The sequence below is a fragment of the Lupinus angustifolius genome, chromosome LG20, assembly GCF_001865875.1.
Source record: "Lupinus angustifolius cultivar Tanjil chromosome LG20, LupAngTanjil_v1.0, whole genome shotgun sequence".
Lineage (NCBI taxonomy): Eukaryota > Viridiplantae > Streptophyta > Magnoliopsida > Fabales > Fabaceae > Lupinus > Lupinus angustifolius.
The window spans coordinates 17019081-17036281 of NC_032028.1; the positions used below are offsets into that span (position 1 = coordinate 17019081).

Genomic DNA, 17201 nt, shown 5'->3' on the forward strand with positions numbered 1-17201 from the left:
GTTACAGTAATCGATTACACCATTTGGGTAATCGGTTACTCAACTTTTTCAAAACTGGTAATCTGTTACTCAAAGGCAGTAATGGATTACTCTGGACAGTTTTAAGTTGGATAACTCTTTTTCTCACACGTAACTTGTTACTTAGATGAAGTAACTTATTACACACCATTTTGAAAAATGTTAGAAGTATTTTTAAAGTGTTTCATTTTTCTTTAAAAATATTTTGAGCATTACTACTTTGTATATTTAAGAGTTTTAGGATAGAAGTACCTATAGAGACTTAATCTAATTTTCTTGAAGCTTTAATCTTCTTTGTCTTCATAAGTATTTTTTCTTTTCTTCTTTTTGGTGATGTTAGTGTCTTCATCAAAATCTTGCCAAGATCAGGAGCAAAGATCTTCTTCACAAATTTAAGCTTGAGTGAGGTGTAAATTGATTAGTCAAACATCCAAATATTTTGTAAAGAGAATAAAGTATACTCTCGCACCAAGAATAAGTTATCTCCTTAAATTCATTCAGAGTTTGACATGTATTTTATTTTTTATTTTACAATATATTTTAAAATGAAAATTCTCGAAGAAAAATAAATAAGACACATGTCAAATACTGAGTGTATTTGAGGAGATCAATTATTTCTTTATATGATGAGATATTTTATTCTTTTTCATAAACATTTTTCATTATCAATACTATATATAAAGCCAAAAATTGAAATAACTACTACCATGATTTTATTTTCATATTTTGCCCTTAATATTTTTTATTTCTAAAGTAAAACCATATAATCCTAGATAACTATATACATCTCACTTTAAGTTGGATATTATAATAAACATAAAAATTATAACAGGAAGTACATCCAATAAAAAAACATTCTAATTCTCTAAAATAAAAAATACAAATTTAATAGTTAATGTCATAAAATAAGAATATGGGTCTGACAGATACGACACACTAGTTTGAATAAAAGCTTAAAAGAGATAAAAATTTCATTAGTAACATCTGCACCTTAAAAAATTACTAGGTAGCTATTGGAAAATCCTTTTTATAGTGTTGGAACATTCTCTTAATTACCATTCATCATCATCTATTCAATCCATTCATCATCATCTATTCAATCCATTCATCATCGTTTCTTTTTACTCGCTGTTTTACCTTTATAATCTAAAACTGGAGTATAGGTTGTATAGAAAAATAACACAGATTCTTTGTATACAAAGGTATTATAAAATGTGAGAAATTTTACGTAGAAATTGAAGTGTTGACATAATTGTACGTAAAGTTATAAAACAAGTCTGTATGAGACATTATTGGTATTTTAATTATATTACATCCGTGCAAGCTTTTAAGAAACCGAAAGAGGACAAGAAAAATGTTGACATAATCTCTTCATTCTGGACATAATGTTGACATAAAAAATAAAGTGGCACACTCAAATTTGTATAATATATATAACAACCAAAGTTGGTCATCACTCATAGAATTAACCCAAAACCTCTTCTTCTCTTTCCCTTCCTAGTTAATTACCTCTCTCAATCTCTTCATTATGTATGCTTTGTCATTGAAATTTGACAAATTCTTTTGGCCATTTTAGATGTTCTAGGACACAATTTTGATATTCCAACCCTCTTGTAGGTGACAGTCCCAGCATAACTATCATCCCAAGTCCTCTTATGTATTTTTTATGCAAGGACTTATTAGCAAATTGTAATCAATTTAAGGTGCATGGATTTATTTACAATTTTACATAAATTGGTCACTCCGTACCTATCATTTAAAGTGCATATTAGAGCAAATTATAATCAGCCCCTGGTGAGAAGGTATGTATGTTTCTTTGTCCCAATAGTTTATAAATTATGGATAATGTAATGATTGTGGATAAATATTATCCTATGGTTTATTTTGTATAAGTATATTAGCATGGAGGGAACATAGAAATTTGGGTTTTGAAATTACTTAACCAAATATATTTCTTCACTTATGAGTAAAAAATTAATTTATTTAGAGTGTGCATGAGTATTCCTTTGAACAAGTGTTTATAAGGATTGAATGAGCTGCATGTGAATATATATATATATATGAAGCTTGAATGTGTATAGTATATATATAATAAACGCCTAATACCAGCAGAATACGGCACACTCAGAAATCATGCATTCTTCATGTATTTAGATTGAGAGCCACATATTTGAAACTTTAAGGATAGGGTTTATCTTTAAATTTCACCACTTATTTTGTCTATGTACATAAGAACCATTGGTTCTACCAACGGATAAAGAAGACTTAGAAGATATATAATTAATCTTCAAAATAAATTCTTGAACATGCAACTTGATTAGTGCCTAAACAGCCAACTCACAAATTAATTTGATTCTTAAGATATTCTACGTTCACTCAAGTTCATCATTCCTTATGCTAATAAGTAATAATAAAAAGAGTCTAAACATATGAACAATATTTTTTTGTAATTTGAAGAATAGATTTTAAGCTTTGCATACGGGATATTATATATTTATATAGTGGTCTGTATATTTCTTTTTTGTTTATAAAAAATTCTTCATGCCCATTATGAGGAGACCTACTGATAGGTGGTAGATGATGGTTGAAATAAAAAATTCTTCACACCCTTATGAGGAGACATATTGGTAGGTGGTAGATGATGGTGGAAGAGGGTGTTTGGTTGCATTGTGCAACTTATCACCTCCTTCCACCGTCACCGACCACCTGCAAGTTCGCTACTTATCCTGCCATCATTTTCTCGGTGTCACTCGTATTTTATTAACAACTTTGTTTTTCCTATAAAAATATTCTAAGTTACATTATTAAACATAAATACTGTTTCTATTAAATTGAAATACAATATCATTACATTATCAATATTTTTCTCCTTAAATTCAACATCAACCTCTTTAGATTTTACAACACAATAATTCAAACTTTCATAAGATTCTTGACAATCTTATTATTTATTCATCCATTTTTATTTATGTCAATTATTTAATAACTTGCTATCTCCAAAAAATACTTTGAATACTATAAATTTGAATTTTCTTCTTAATAATTTTGTTTTTCTAATTTTAATATATCCAAATTTCATAAATTTAACATTATAATAATTGAAATTGAACATAATTTGAAAAGCAACACAATTTAATTAACACTTACTCTACTCCTCCAAAATATTGCCACATATGCTCCATCAAATCCGCCTGAAATTGTTTATATTTTCTCCAATTATGAATCTACTTACTTTTCATTGACTAAAACTGGGTAGACAAATTTATAATATTTTTATTATTTTCAGATTTTTTAAATTATTTTTATTTAAAAAATCTGTTTTTTTCTCTCCAAAAGGAAGCACACAAAAATCAGCAAGTTTAAATTACACAAGATAAATGTGTAAGTAAAGAAAAATGAGTTTACAAGAATTTGATTAGCCAAGTAGATGAAGGTATGATCATCAAATTATGCTTTAGACACAGTCTCACATTGATAATCAGATTCTACTTTAATTAATCAAAATCTTGCACCAAAGTCAATTAAATTATTATTATCTCCTTAAAATGCAGTTTTTTGCTTTTTATTTTGTCCCCTATTTTATCATACTTAAATTAGAATTTGTACCACATAAAAATATATAGGAAACGAAAAATAAATAAATAAAACTCCTTTACCTTTTCAAATTAAATTGTTCCAACTATGAAAAAAACAGATATGTGCTGTTATTTAGTGAACGATTGGATCACTCTATATTGACTAACCATAATTAATAAGATGTAGGTGATGTTTGTGGATGGAAATATAGAGCAACCCAACTTTTCGGTAAGGGAAAGGAAATGTCATGGTATTACATTATGTTAAATATAACTATGTTATTGAATAAAATATGTTATTTAACATTAATATATAGTTTAACAAAATCTTTACTATTAAGCCAGTCACTTGGTATCCTCCAAAATGCAGCAATAATAGTGATGGAAGCTCCTGGAATTTGTAGAGATTCAAATGCAACAATATTGGGTTGGCTTTGCTCAAAATCTTGGTATCTCTTTTGCTCTTTATGTATAATTGTGGGTACTATTTTGGCTATTGAATTTGCATTTAGTATGGGTTGGCACTATAAATAACACTATTGATTGTGGATTGAATTTGAATGTATAATAAAAGCAGTAAATGACTAAATAGAACCTGAAGTTACTTAAATATGTAACTGGATCTCTTAAGCTTCATGTCTTCTTGTTCTCGATGAATAGGTATTTGCCATTAAATAAAAATAACACATTATTTTAATTTAATTTTATAAAAATAATACATTAAGTTCACATGTCAACAACCCGGGTTCGAGTCTTGTGGATGAAAAAAATGTCCGTTAGGAGAGTTAGCCCCACTTACCTGTGGATGTTGCCGGCACGGACAGGATTGCCTCCAGTGCGAGGATACCTGTGGAAACCAAAAAAATATAAGGGAACACAACATGATTGTAGATATTATCTCCATCCCTTCAATATACGAAATGATATCTTTTGTCCCAAAAGATTGTATCACTCTATGTGTTCTTGTATGATTGACTAAAAAAATATTTAATTATTAAATTTTTAACTTAAATAATTTTTTCAATCAATCACACTAAGTGGTAGAGATATTGACAAATGGTATGGTTCTTCCATGGTGTACATTTTGTCCCTTTTAGCTGCGGTATAATAGGTGGTTGAAATATCAGCTATGTGGCAAATCGGCATTGGCTGTATCTCATGACACATAAATTAATTAAATGGGGACAAATGTCCCTACAATAACTAACCTCTAAATCTCTTGGAATACCCACTACCACAATTTCATTTTCTATTTATGAATCCTCATAAGAATTAACGTCAATCTCATACATAATATCTATACACAATGAAATAGTCAAGATGCAACATTGTGTTCAGCACTCAATAGTCAATTTAGTATAGCTAATTAATACATCTATAATATATATAATTTTATTTTGAAACAATATTTTTTTGTTAAAAGATTTGACATTGCACGTGAATTTTCATATGAACTAAACTAAACATTATCATATATCATATAGAACATTGAAATGAATATTATGTAAACAAATGTGAGTGAAATTTCATATTGGAGTCCATTTTCTAAGTTCAAATAACATAATTTCACTGGGTGTTACTTTCAAATGGAAATGCTCATTTATTACAACACTTACTTTTAGTAAAAGGCTGAAATATGAGGAATATTTTATATGTTATTTGGATGGTAGGAATTTGGATTATGAGGATAATCAAGAAGACCACACTCTTCAACAAGAAGGAAGCAAATTTGGATAACAGTGAATGAGATAAAACTTAAATAATGGATCTGAATCAGAAGAAGATATAAGTCTACCTATTTTTCTTAGTTCGAATGACTCCAATCCAATTATTGCTATTGTATTTGGCTTTCGAGATAGTGGGTTCTCGTTGTATTTTGCTTGTAATGTTTAATTTATACTTGTTAGGTAGAATGAGAAGTTGAATTGTGGCTTTCACTAAGATTCTTTTTACTTGTACTCCATTTTTATTGAAGTAATCTTCTTACTTCAATTTCTCAATAAAAAATTTACTTATAAAAATTACATAATTTTACTATTTTATGTATGTGTGTGTGACAAGTTCATGCAAGTACATGTGGGGATAGAAAGAAGGGTATATGACAAAGGTGAGTGATCCAAAGTGACATTAGGTTATGGTCATTCTATTGTAGTTAATCTCCAACATTCAAACCTCATCTTCAAGGATAGGGATGAAGCTCTCATTTCCCTAACTTTCACTTTCATTATCCACATTCTAGTCACATTAAAATGGTGGTATAGCAAGTAGTCATGCCCATGTCATAGTTACTACTACTACTATACTACTATATAGTAATATCATTTGAGTCTTCATTGCATCAATGTCGACCTTTTCTATCAACGGTTGGTGTATCTCTTCCATCTCCTCCGCCAAAACCTCTACCAAGAGAGCCGCATTGTGCCCTTCGGTCTTTGCATCCCTTAACTCTTCTCCTTCCTCTTCCTCGACCTCTTCTTTCCCTTCTCTCATTCAAGACAAGCCTGTTTTTGCTGCTCCTTCTTCAATCATCACCCCCGTTGTGGTATATATACACAAAAAGTTTCATTATTTATGCAACAAATTGGATACAATCACTCTATTTTTTATTTCATCACATGCTTGTTTAATATTTATTTACTTTGGTCACATTTTACATTTTTTCAATGTTTTCCTGCCTCATCTATATATGAGGTATATATGAGGTTGTATATGAAACCAGTTTTAAATTATGGTTGTATTTGTTGCAATTATGAACTATGGTATGAAAGTGAAAATGTGTTTCATGTAAACGTGGTCGTAATATGTGGTTACAATTTTGTAACTTCAATTTTGATAATTGACCTTAATTTAAGAGGTATATCCTTAAGATGTTCAAAAAGCATTCCCAATATACAAAACACACATACTTCTTGCATTTGTTGTCTTGTTTATTTTTTTAGTAAGAACCCAATATAATATTCTATTTGCAGTTTTGAATCATAGTGTGTATTGTGATGGAGTGTAGCATAGATTTTTTTGTCTTAGGTGATCATGTGTTCCAACAATCTACGTGTCCACGCATAAAGGGTAAATAAATTTGATTGCTACTTGGAACATTAACATTTAACTAAGTTTTTAATGTTGAGTTTACACGTGAAACTTTACACCCATTGATTTTTCTATGGAACCATCTCATAACGAATAGGATTCCTCTACCGTACTAGACTGAAAATATAAGAGAATGATTCTTTTAAATTATTTAATTTAAAAATAAACTAAAACTTGAACTATTGAAAATTTATTTTTGACACATGTCATAGACTATCTCATAACTTAATTAGTTAGGTTTGAGTGACAGGTGTGTGATATGGATTTGTTCACATGAACTAGTATGTGTAAGCTGTCAGAACCATACAATAAAAGAAGTATATATTAACAAGAAAATTGACAAAAAATAAAACTATATATAAAATGTGAAATTCCTTGAATGGTGGAAGCTAAGTTAGTTGGAGGATTCTAAGGCGGATAAAGCAACAAATCCAAACTTCTTTAGAAGAAAAGGTCCACTCAAAACCAGTTTTGCCAAATTGGCTACTAATCAATATTCATACACCATTTCCAACATCTATATTTTTATGAAATTTGACATTATTTAATTACTTAGTCAAATTCTATTTATTATTTAATTTCCCTTTGGTTTTCTCTTTTTTGTCCCCATAATTACAAAGTTTTAGTTGTTAAAATTCCACCATGTTTAAGACAAATTTACTTTTTGTTTCTCATTTAATTTATTTGTATACAATTTTTTTTATCAATATCGGATGAACCATCATATAATGAACTTTCTTTTTTACTTTGTAATGTCATATGATAAGAAAGAAATAATATAAACAAGCATGTTAGATTACAAAACAAAACAAAAAACAATATGATAACTTATCAGTATATGCTAACTTGTATATATATTTTTTCCTTTTTAAAGAGAGAGGATATGGGTAAGAACTATGATGAAGCAATTGAAGAACTCCAGAAACTGCTAAGGTAATAAAATATGAAACACTCTTTCTGCTAGAAAATGCATGCTATTAAATATTTCACAATATCACTCTTGCTCCTAGTAAATTAACATGCAATTGCATTATGTTTAAATTTAGAGAGAAGGCTGGACTAAAAGCCACAGCAGCTGAAAAGGTAGAGCAGATAACAGCACAATTGAGCACAGCATCATCTGAAGCAGTTCCATCATCAGAAGCATCTGAAAGGATCAAAACTGGTTTCCTTTACTTCAAGAAAGAGAAATATGAGTTAGTCACTATATATATATACCTTAATATATGTCTTCATAAATTAGTTTCTTTTAGTTTAAGCTTTCTCATTTCTTATTAATTCTTTTTCACAGCAAGAATCCAGCTTTGTATGGTGAACTTGCTAAAGGCCAGAGCCCCAAGGTATTTATTTTCTGATGATTTATTTTTAGAATATATGTACCCTTTTGCATTCAAAAATATTTGTTGGACAATTTTTTTAATAACTTTTAGACACCTTTGATTTTTATAATGCAATTACTTTTCATTGTAAAAAGTAAAATAGTACAAATGTTTAGATAACATTACTTTTTTGGATAGTGGTAAAAACTTGGGTCATACTTTATGTTATATAAAAAACAATTGTTACAAAAATTGTCCAAAACAACTATAAACATTTTATAAAAAAAATAAACTTATCTGAACTTTCTAGACTGGTAACTTTACCCTTTTGGATATAGATGAAAATTTCTATTAATGTTGAAGACTAACTTTGTCTTATTTGATTTTTCTTTTTTGGAGTTTATGGTGTTTGCTTGTTCTGACTCAAGAGTATGCCCATCACATGTGTTAGATTTCCAACCAGGAGAGGCCTTTGTGGTCAGAAATGTTGCTAACATTGTCCCACCATATGACCAGGTCTCTTTCCAATACACTTTTTGCTTTGTCCTAATACAGTAATAATTCAATACTCAAATTATTACTTTCTTTGTTTACCTCTTCACTCTATCAGTCTAAATATGCTGGAGCTGGAGCTGCTATTGAGTATGCAGTTTTGCACCTTAAGGTACATTATCAATCATTAGAAGATAAATGAACTGCACAAAATTTCATGCATATTGTACTCTCCTCTATTTTTAATATGAATACAATTTCATTATCATCATATTAGAATTTGACAACATTAAGTTATTTCTTTCTCTCACTTATTCATTATACAACTCCACTTTCACTACATCATAAACTTATATTTTTATTTCTATTATTAAATAATATGCATTTGTTGAAATTTTTTATGAAAATAATTGGAAGAAGACCAAAGACTATATATATAATAATAATAACTGTTAAAGATGACTTATTCTTACATAATTTTCGGTTATAACGGTTAAAATTGTTTTTACTTTAAATAGTAGTTTGAGTTGTAAAATAAATATCAAATTTTCCATTATATAAATTCTTTATATTTTGTATTTGTGTAGCTTAGGTTGTAAAGTAAATAATAAAGTTTCAATATATTTTCTTCACTTTCAATTTCCTTCTTGCTGAATTGCCAATAAACTAATAACCATTAAACTAATAAGTAATATTTCTGCAGGTGTCTGAAATTGTGGTGATTGGACACAGTGCTTGTGGTGGTATTAAGGGGCTTCTCTCTTTCCCATATGATGGAACCTACTCTACGTATGTCATTTTGTTTTACATACAAAATTACACTTTCCTATCAATTATTTTAGGATATATCCGCTGAAACTTCAGTGTTTGGTACAAAAACATAAGAAAATTACTTTCCTTTTTCTGGTCTGTGTTGTGCAGTGATTTCATTGAGGAATGGGTCAAAATTGGTTTACCTGCAAAGGCAAAAGTGAAAACAGCACATGGGGATGCACCATTTGGAGAGCTATGCACACACTGTGAGAAGGTATATATATGGGACAAAAATAACACCACCTACATTAACATTATACTATAGTACTATAGTACTATACTATATGAAGAAGTATACTATATATAACCATGTATGTGATGGTAACAAGTTGGATTTTTATTTGCAGGAAGCAGTGAATGTTTCCCTTGGAAACCTGCTAACCTACCCATTTGTTAGAGATGGGTTGGTGAACAAGACATTGGCACTGAAAGGAGGATACTATGACTTTGTTAAGGGTTCTTTTGAGCTCTGGGGCCTTGAGTTTGGCCTTGCTTCTTCTTTCTCCGTATGAACACCCAACCATTATCAATGACCTCATCTTGCTTCCCTAAGTATTCTACTTTCCTAATATGATGAACTACTACTCTTGTAATTACCCTTGTTATGGAATGATAAATTCCTAATAAAAGTTAGTGGAGATTCTCCATCACTCTTCATATATATATAGCTCCAAATTAAAGTTCCTTTTTATGCATGAAAAATAGGAGTGAAGTGTAATAATTTAAGGTGCATTTTTCTTCTTTGTTAGGTAAAAGATGTGGCCACAATCCTGCATTGGAAGCTGTATTAGGGCCATGCTTAGAGGTCGTGTGTATGCGATGAAGGACCATATGATATTCGATCTTATCTAATTATATATATGTATATATGAAACTATGAACTTGGTTTATGTGGTATCATTGAGACAAAAAATGTCCATTATATATGTGGCAATAAAAATGCACCTATGTGTGTTTGGTAACTCACTACAGAAAGTGTGTTTTGTAACACCCTTAGACACAGTTGAGAGGTTTATAAATCATCCCACTACTTGATCAGACCAAAGTAAGTTCAAATAAATAATTAATTGAGTTAATTTATAACGTAAAACAAATTAATGTTTACATGAAGAGTTTTTTTAGTTAGCCATTGTAACAACTTTGAGTTGTTGATATTTAATGAACATAATAATGTAAAGATGAATGAGGAATGTTGAAGCCATGGAAAGATCTAAAATTGGTAGAAATAATATTATAGTAGTCCAAATTATGATGATAACAATAATATTGATATCATATTGTGATGTAGCACAAGGTGGAGGAAAGTGCTTTGGATTGAATGAGTATACACTTTACTTTAGAAATTTGATGACTCGTAGTGTTGAAGGAAAAAACATGTCAATTGTGTGCTATGGAAATGATGCCAGACTTTCATACAAACGAGATCTGAATCCAAATTTCACTTTCTCTATCTGTGATGGTCTTTATGGTTTTGGTTGGCTTATTTCTTACAAATATGTATGCATTGTCATTTCTTCTACTTCTGATTGGATCCGTCAATTCACAGCCTTTGATGAATCGGATTATAATAATTTTGATTGCATTAAACAAACTGAATGTCATTGGCATATACATAAGTCTCATGCACTTCTTTATTCTTTAAATCAAGAAAAATATGTAAAACGTTATTATGAACCTATTGATCTTCAACTCAAATATAGGTTAGATCATTGTCATAAAGATGGATTCTGTGGGGGTCCCCCCTATCCTGTGTATTATCAGTATTATTAGTAGGAGCCATGTATGAATAAGAAAGAAAAACTTCAAAAAGGAAGAAGTTGAAAGAATAAATTAATGAAAATCAAAACTTTGTTATTTTAATAATATTTCTCATTGATTAGATTAGAAAGATGAATACAATAATTTATATATATCAAAAAAGAAAATATAAAAATTGAAAATGATAATAAAAATCTTCAACCAACTATCTCAACAATATTTTAACAGTTGATTCACTCGATTCAATAACCAAAGATTGATTATATACATGTGATAAACTTCATTTTGTGAGTAATGCTAGCTTCATTTAGATACTAAAACTTTGAAGCTTATTTGAAAATCATGCCAGAATGTTTTTCAACAAATCACATTCTTTCAATACACATCTAACTATCAAATAAATATTATTAATATAAACTCATAACTTTGTTCCCTTTTGTATTTACTAAACGAAAGTGACTTTTTTACACAACCCAAATGAAATAGATTACCTTAAATCATTTTCATTTTTAGCAGACACATCCAACCATAAAAGGAAGTCTATTACAAATAATTGAAATAATTAGTTTTTGGCAGCCAGACTATGAGTGAAATGCAATGCTTTGGTTATCTTCAAATCAGTCCGAATAATGGACAATTAACATTTATTTATGCTTGCTTTGTGGCGGATTTTGTTAAGTCCATTGGAGTTTTTGTGTGGAATTTACTAAGATTACTACACTCAAGCACCAAATCAATGGATTGCTAAACACATTCTATATGGATCCTTCTCTGATCCACATATTCCAATTGGGCATGCATGTTTATGAGTATGACTCAATTGATTTAGGTGAGAGGAAAAATTTAGTTTGAATATTAAGATTTGAACAAAGTTGAAATCTTAAAACATGCATACTGCAATGAATTAATAAAAAAGATGTACATATGGTATGTCAAATAATTTAATTATGTAATATTTTTATAATATATTTCAAACAAAATATGTCTCCTAAAAATCGTGACGATGTAAGATATGTTTTTTTTGAACTCCATTATTGTTAGTTATCGAGGTCTTTAGTCCAATATATTTTTAAGAGACCATCTTCATAATGAATTTTAAATAACCTCGTATTTTTTTACGTTAAGTCACATTCTTAATTCAATTATACACCAACTAAGTAATAATATAAAATAATGAGTCTTACAACCAAAAAGTAGTTAACAAATTTATGTATAAGGTAATAGTAATTGACAAGACAACAAATTTAAAAAACAAATAAAAACCAAATACTTACCACATAGAGATAATATTAATTGTATAGATAAAAACTATTTGGGCCTGCATTAATTATAGGCTCTGTGTTGCACACTTGCAATACACCCGCTAGTCACATGGAGTGGTCTAGTTCAATTCCTCTCTACTATTGATTAGATATGTTGACATGTGGTACAAACAAATTTTTAATGGTCCAAATTTTAACTTACTTTTAAATTAAATAATTTGAAAAATAAAAATAAAATCATTTGTTCCCTTAAGAACACATCATAATTAAGTTCTTGTGAGAAAAAAAATGTAAATTCAGTTTGGAAATGTCAAGTCACACCGTAAATGCTCAACTGCCAAAAGAAATATCTATTTCAAGTGATTCGAAGAGAATAATTAGTAGTTCAGTCAAGTTATATGATAAGATTCTATTGCGAGGTGTTTTGCCATAAGTGTTTCATAATTTCATTTAGTTACTCTTTAGTGTTAACATAATATTATGGTTGAGAAAGAATCTTCTCTATTAATAAGGGTGGGTGATGTAACCAATGCACCGTTTAAGGAAACCAAACATATATGATTTGTATGTTGGAAAGTACAACTTTTGAATTTACAAAATACTTTTTGTTGGGTTTATTCAAGTGTTAAGTCTCACATTGGATATGTGTGGAGGAGTGAAAAAGTTTATAAGTAGGAAAGACTCATGGAACTAATGCCTTAAAGTTTTGGTTCAAGACGTGGTATCTCATTTGTGACTCTTCACTCTTCTCATACTCATGTAACAATGGAACTCCCTAGTGGTTAGAGGCTCCCGGTCGTAGTCTGGTCCAACAAGTGGTATCAAAGCCGATGGTTCGGCTGAGACATGGTGGACATAAGGGGAGCAGACCGGAAAGTGTGTGGTACCCACACTTGAGGGAGGATTGTTGGGTTTATTCAAGTGTGAAGTCCCACATTGGATATGCGTGGAGGAGTGAAAGAGTTTATAAGTAGGAAAGACTCATGGAACTGTTAAGTGCCAAATTGTTAAGGAAATTTATATGCTTTTAGGGCACTTAGAGCGTATTTATGCTATTATCACATACAATTCCCAATAACTTAGCTAATCTTGTATTGTTTAAGAAATTACTCGTGTTTTATTATTTGTAGGTTTAGGAATGATGAACAAAGGATAAAAAAAATAGAAGAATGAGTTTCTGAACAGCACAGGCCGCGCCCAAGTGATGGAATGATCGCTCAAGCCATAATTAAGAAGAAAATCACCAAAAAATACTGACACCCCTCGCCCAAGCGAGGGAATAGTCGCTCAAGCCATAATTCAGAAGAAAATTACCAGAAAATATTGACACCCCTCGCCTAAGTGAGGGAATGTCACCCAAGCACCAATTGAAGATCAAAAACCTGATAGCTTTTGTTTCTCCCTCGCCTAAAAATACAAAAAAATCATAGAATTTAATATATTTTTATAGACTTTTCTCTATATTTTAAGAGAATTCCTTTATATCTATTATTTTAACAGTATATTAAAATGAGATTTTATTAGAAGAGTTAATGAATATGTAGAAGAAGTGGTGATCTATTCTACACAAGTCTAAAGAAAAGTTAAAACAATAAAATTATCTACATATTTTAATATTTATTCTGCATAAGAATAATTAAAAGTTGTATATCTTACTTTTAGAATATTCTAAATATTTAAGTCGATTAACTTTATCCTTTCGTCGAAACAAAAATATTATTTCTAGGTTGTCATATATTCTAAATAATTATAAACTATATCGAAATCTCAGTTTCTTCTTTTATTTTTCACACTTGCTTCTCCTTCATATCTATTGATTATACTTTAGCAGCTAGTATCCCATGTATTGTGTATACACTCTTAAATTTTCCGTGATTTATGAAAATTATAATAGATTTATTGATCTTAATAAATTTAAGTTTTAACTATAAAACATAATTCCAGTTATTACTATAAAAAAAATACGTTGTTGTGTGAGACCACATTTTTTTAAGATATATCACTTTTGTTTTATAAAATCAATAATGGCTAATTACTTGAACTTTTTAGTGAATAAATTTGTAAACAACATTGAGTCTTTTTATTTATTTATACTTAATAATTGACATACGAGCTATTTATCATACACTGTATCATACATTATAAATTAACGATGCCTAGAAAACATTTATTTAAAATTTTAATTATTTCTTATTAAATATTAAAAAATAAATTTTTATTGTTTCTTACATTGTATCCTTTGAAGTATTCACTGTTTTAATAAAAAAACTTAAAATGGGTCAAACTATCATCACTTATTTTGGAGACATGTATATAATATAATGATTTAATATTTATATTCTAATAGTGTAAGTATTTTTTATACTATCAGTAAATCATCCATTATTCATATGTTAATTATTATTGACCCTCAAACAAAAGTAATACAAATCAATGGTGGATGGTGTGCTGACAACATATAAAACTTTACACTAACGATGTAAATATTTAAACTCATAATATAATATAATATTTGATATTACTAAGGGTCTCTCCTCACGTTTTGGTAATGAACTAATCATAGATGCCTCTCCCAACAAATGTTGTTCCCAGTAATCGAACCATTAACTTTGGGGATCCAATTGGATCATACACCATTAGACTAACGCCTATTAGTTATTATAATATAATATAAGATATTATAAGTTCGTAGAAATATAGATAGAATGTAGCAAAAAAAATAATGAATGGCAAAATAATTATGTAGAATAAATAGAAGATAAAAATAAGGGCCTAAATATTCCTTAAGAGCTTACCCGTGAAAATTACGAATTCAACTCGTAATTAGAATTAGTTCACTTCTCCTTTGATGATCATATCTCTTTTTGGTGCATCACTAATTTTGATTAAAAAAAGTGAATTGTTACCAAATTATTTTGTTGTTTTTTTAATCATTATCATCAATTGTTGTATCTATTCACAAAAGGAATTCATATAATGTAGTAATGCTTTCTTTGATTTATCATTAATACACAAAAATCTTACCAATTTGGAATTGTTTTATTTATGTATGATGAACACATGAATTTCATGCTCAAGTGCTAGCATAAAATATTATATTCTTTGTATAAATATTACATATATACCAATAATATGAATACATATTTACATTCATTTAACCTTATAAAACTATTCTGTCATTCAAACAAAGATAAGAATGAAATAATTAATGAATTTTTTCTATATACATGCATTTAGTCTAAAACACAAAAATGTGACTTAATAAGATAAGATGTAATATAAACTTCATTCCCAAAAGAGTATAAATTGAGAACCATTATCTACCATTTCTTGTATCTCTCATAGCCTATCTTTCCCTAAGCATCCATTTTCATTGAGCCATGTCTAACCCAATCCCTAGCTCTACTAGTAACCCAAAGAAGAACAAGGGCCGTAGAAGGATTGAGATGAAAATGATAGCCAAAGACAACAACCTACAAGTCACATTCTCCAAACGCTGCACTGGGCTATTCAAGAAAGTAAGTGAGCTTTGCACTCTTTGTGATGCAAAAGTTGGGCTAGTTGTCTTTTCTCTGCCAAACAAGGCTTTCTCCTTTGGCGACCCTAGTATTGATGTTGTCATAGACCGCTATCAAATGAGGGACCAACCACTGAACCTGGGGAACATGCAATATCTTGAGGCTCACATAAATGCTAATGTTCATGAGCTTAATGATAAGATTAATCGGATCAATGAAGATCTTGAGATTGAGAAGAAGTGTAGTGAAGAGTTGGCTAAGAAAAGGGAAGAGGTACAAGAATGTTTATGGTGGGCTGCTCCAATTGAAGAGATCAATGGAGAACGAGTTGATCAATTAAAGTCGACTCTTGTGAATCTGAAGAAGAATGTACTTGGTGTTGATGAAAGGCAGAATATTGTTGAGAGTGCTGCTACTGTTGCTGCTGCTATCCCACCACCTCCTCACTTTTTTATAGGTGGTGCATCTTCTTCAAACAACCCTTTGCCACCACCACCTCAGCCACCAACTCAGGAGTCTCAGGTGCAGCTGCCACCGCTACCTCAGCAGTTTCCTGTGAATCCACAACCACCACCTCAGCAGTTTATGCATCCACAACCACCACCTCAGCAGTTTATGCATCCACAACCACCACCTCAGCAGTTTATGCAGCCACAACCACTACCTCAGCATTTTCCGATGTATCCACCACCACCACCACATATGCTTCAGAATTAGTCCATGATGGTGCCAAATAATCTGTTCAATGGTGGCATGATGAATCACCCTGCCTTCAATAATAATAATATGGGAGGATATGGACTTGCAAGTGGATTATTTTGTTCCATTTCAATCCAAATCCACCCGAATCCAAATCTCCTATACCAAAAGTTTTTTATGCTTCTTTACCAACCCAATGATGTTTTTCTAACTACTTAAATGTGTCACTATGATAATTAATGAGAACTAAAATGAGGTGTGCTATTTATTACTAGGCAAATTCTTATTAGGTTGGTATAGAGGCATAAAAAACTTATGGTATAGAAAATTTGGGTTCAAAATATGCCCTATCTTTCTTTTCAATAATTTACTGTATTTCAATTTCTATATTTACCAGTTTCATAGTTGGGACTGATAAGAGTTTTGATTTTCATTATGTTGCTTGTCTTGTCTGTTTATGGCATGTCAGTCATAATCTTTATCATTTTTTACTTATGAATGTATTATCAAATAAAGGGCATATTTCTTTTTAATATTTCAACATCTCTTTCAATAATGTATATTATGATAACTTGTTTAGGGCTCTCAAATTATGAACTCCCAAAAAAAAAATAAATAATGAATATTTTTGCTAAAACTAACCGGAATTGATTAAACTAA

General features: G+C 29.9%; 2 protein-coding genes and 1 long non-coding RNA gene across 4 annotated transcripts; 2 read left to right on the plus strand and 1 right to left on the minus strand.

Moving 5' to 3' along the window:
• Positions 5859-10198, plus strand: LOC109336458 (carbonic anhydrase, chloroplastic-like). 2 transcript variants are annotated; one of them, XM_019573072.1, is made up of 10 exons: positions 5859-6135; positions 7555-7613; positions 7727-7876; positions 7972-8020; positions 8399-8515; positions 8610-8663; positions 9195-9280; positions 9413-9518; positions 9652-9810; positions 10054-10198. In XM_019573072.1, exons 1-10 carry the CDS (start codon positions 5935-5937, stop codon positions 10093-10095), a joined length of 1023 nt encoding a protein of 340 aa, XP_019428617.1. In that variant the 5' UTR covers positions 5859-5934; the 3' UTR covers positions 10096-10198. The 2 variants fall into 2 exon arrangements, with proteins under 2 accessions (XP_019428617.1, XP_019428618.1); XM_019573073.1 differs by having other exon boundaries at positions 5861-6135; positions 9652-9856.
• LOC109336459 lies at positions 8604-14474 on the minus strand. The gene is made up of 3 exons (XR_002106353.1): positions 14463-14474; positions 12421-12425; positions 8604-8722 (listed from the first exon to the last, which is right to left on the minus strand). It is a non-coding gene; the product is annotated as an uncharacterized LOC109336459 (long non-coding RNA).
• On the plus strand, positions 15705-16559 carry LOC109335512 (agamous-like MADS-box protein AGL62). The gene has a single exon (XM_019571645.1). The coding sequence runs from the start codon at positions 15705-15707 to the stop codon at positions 16557-16559; it is 855 nt and encodes a 284-aa protein (XP_019427190.1).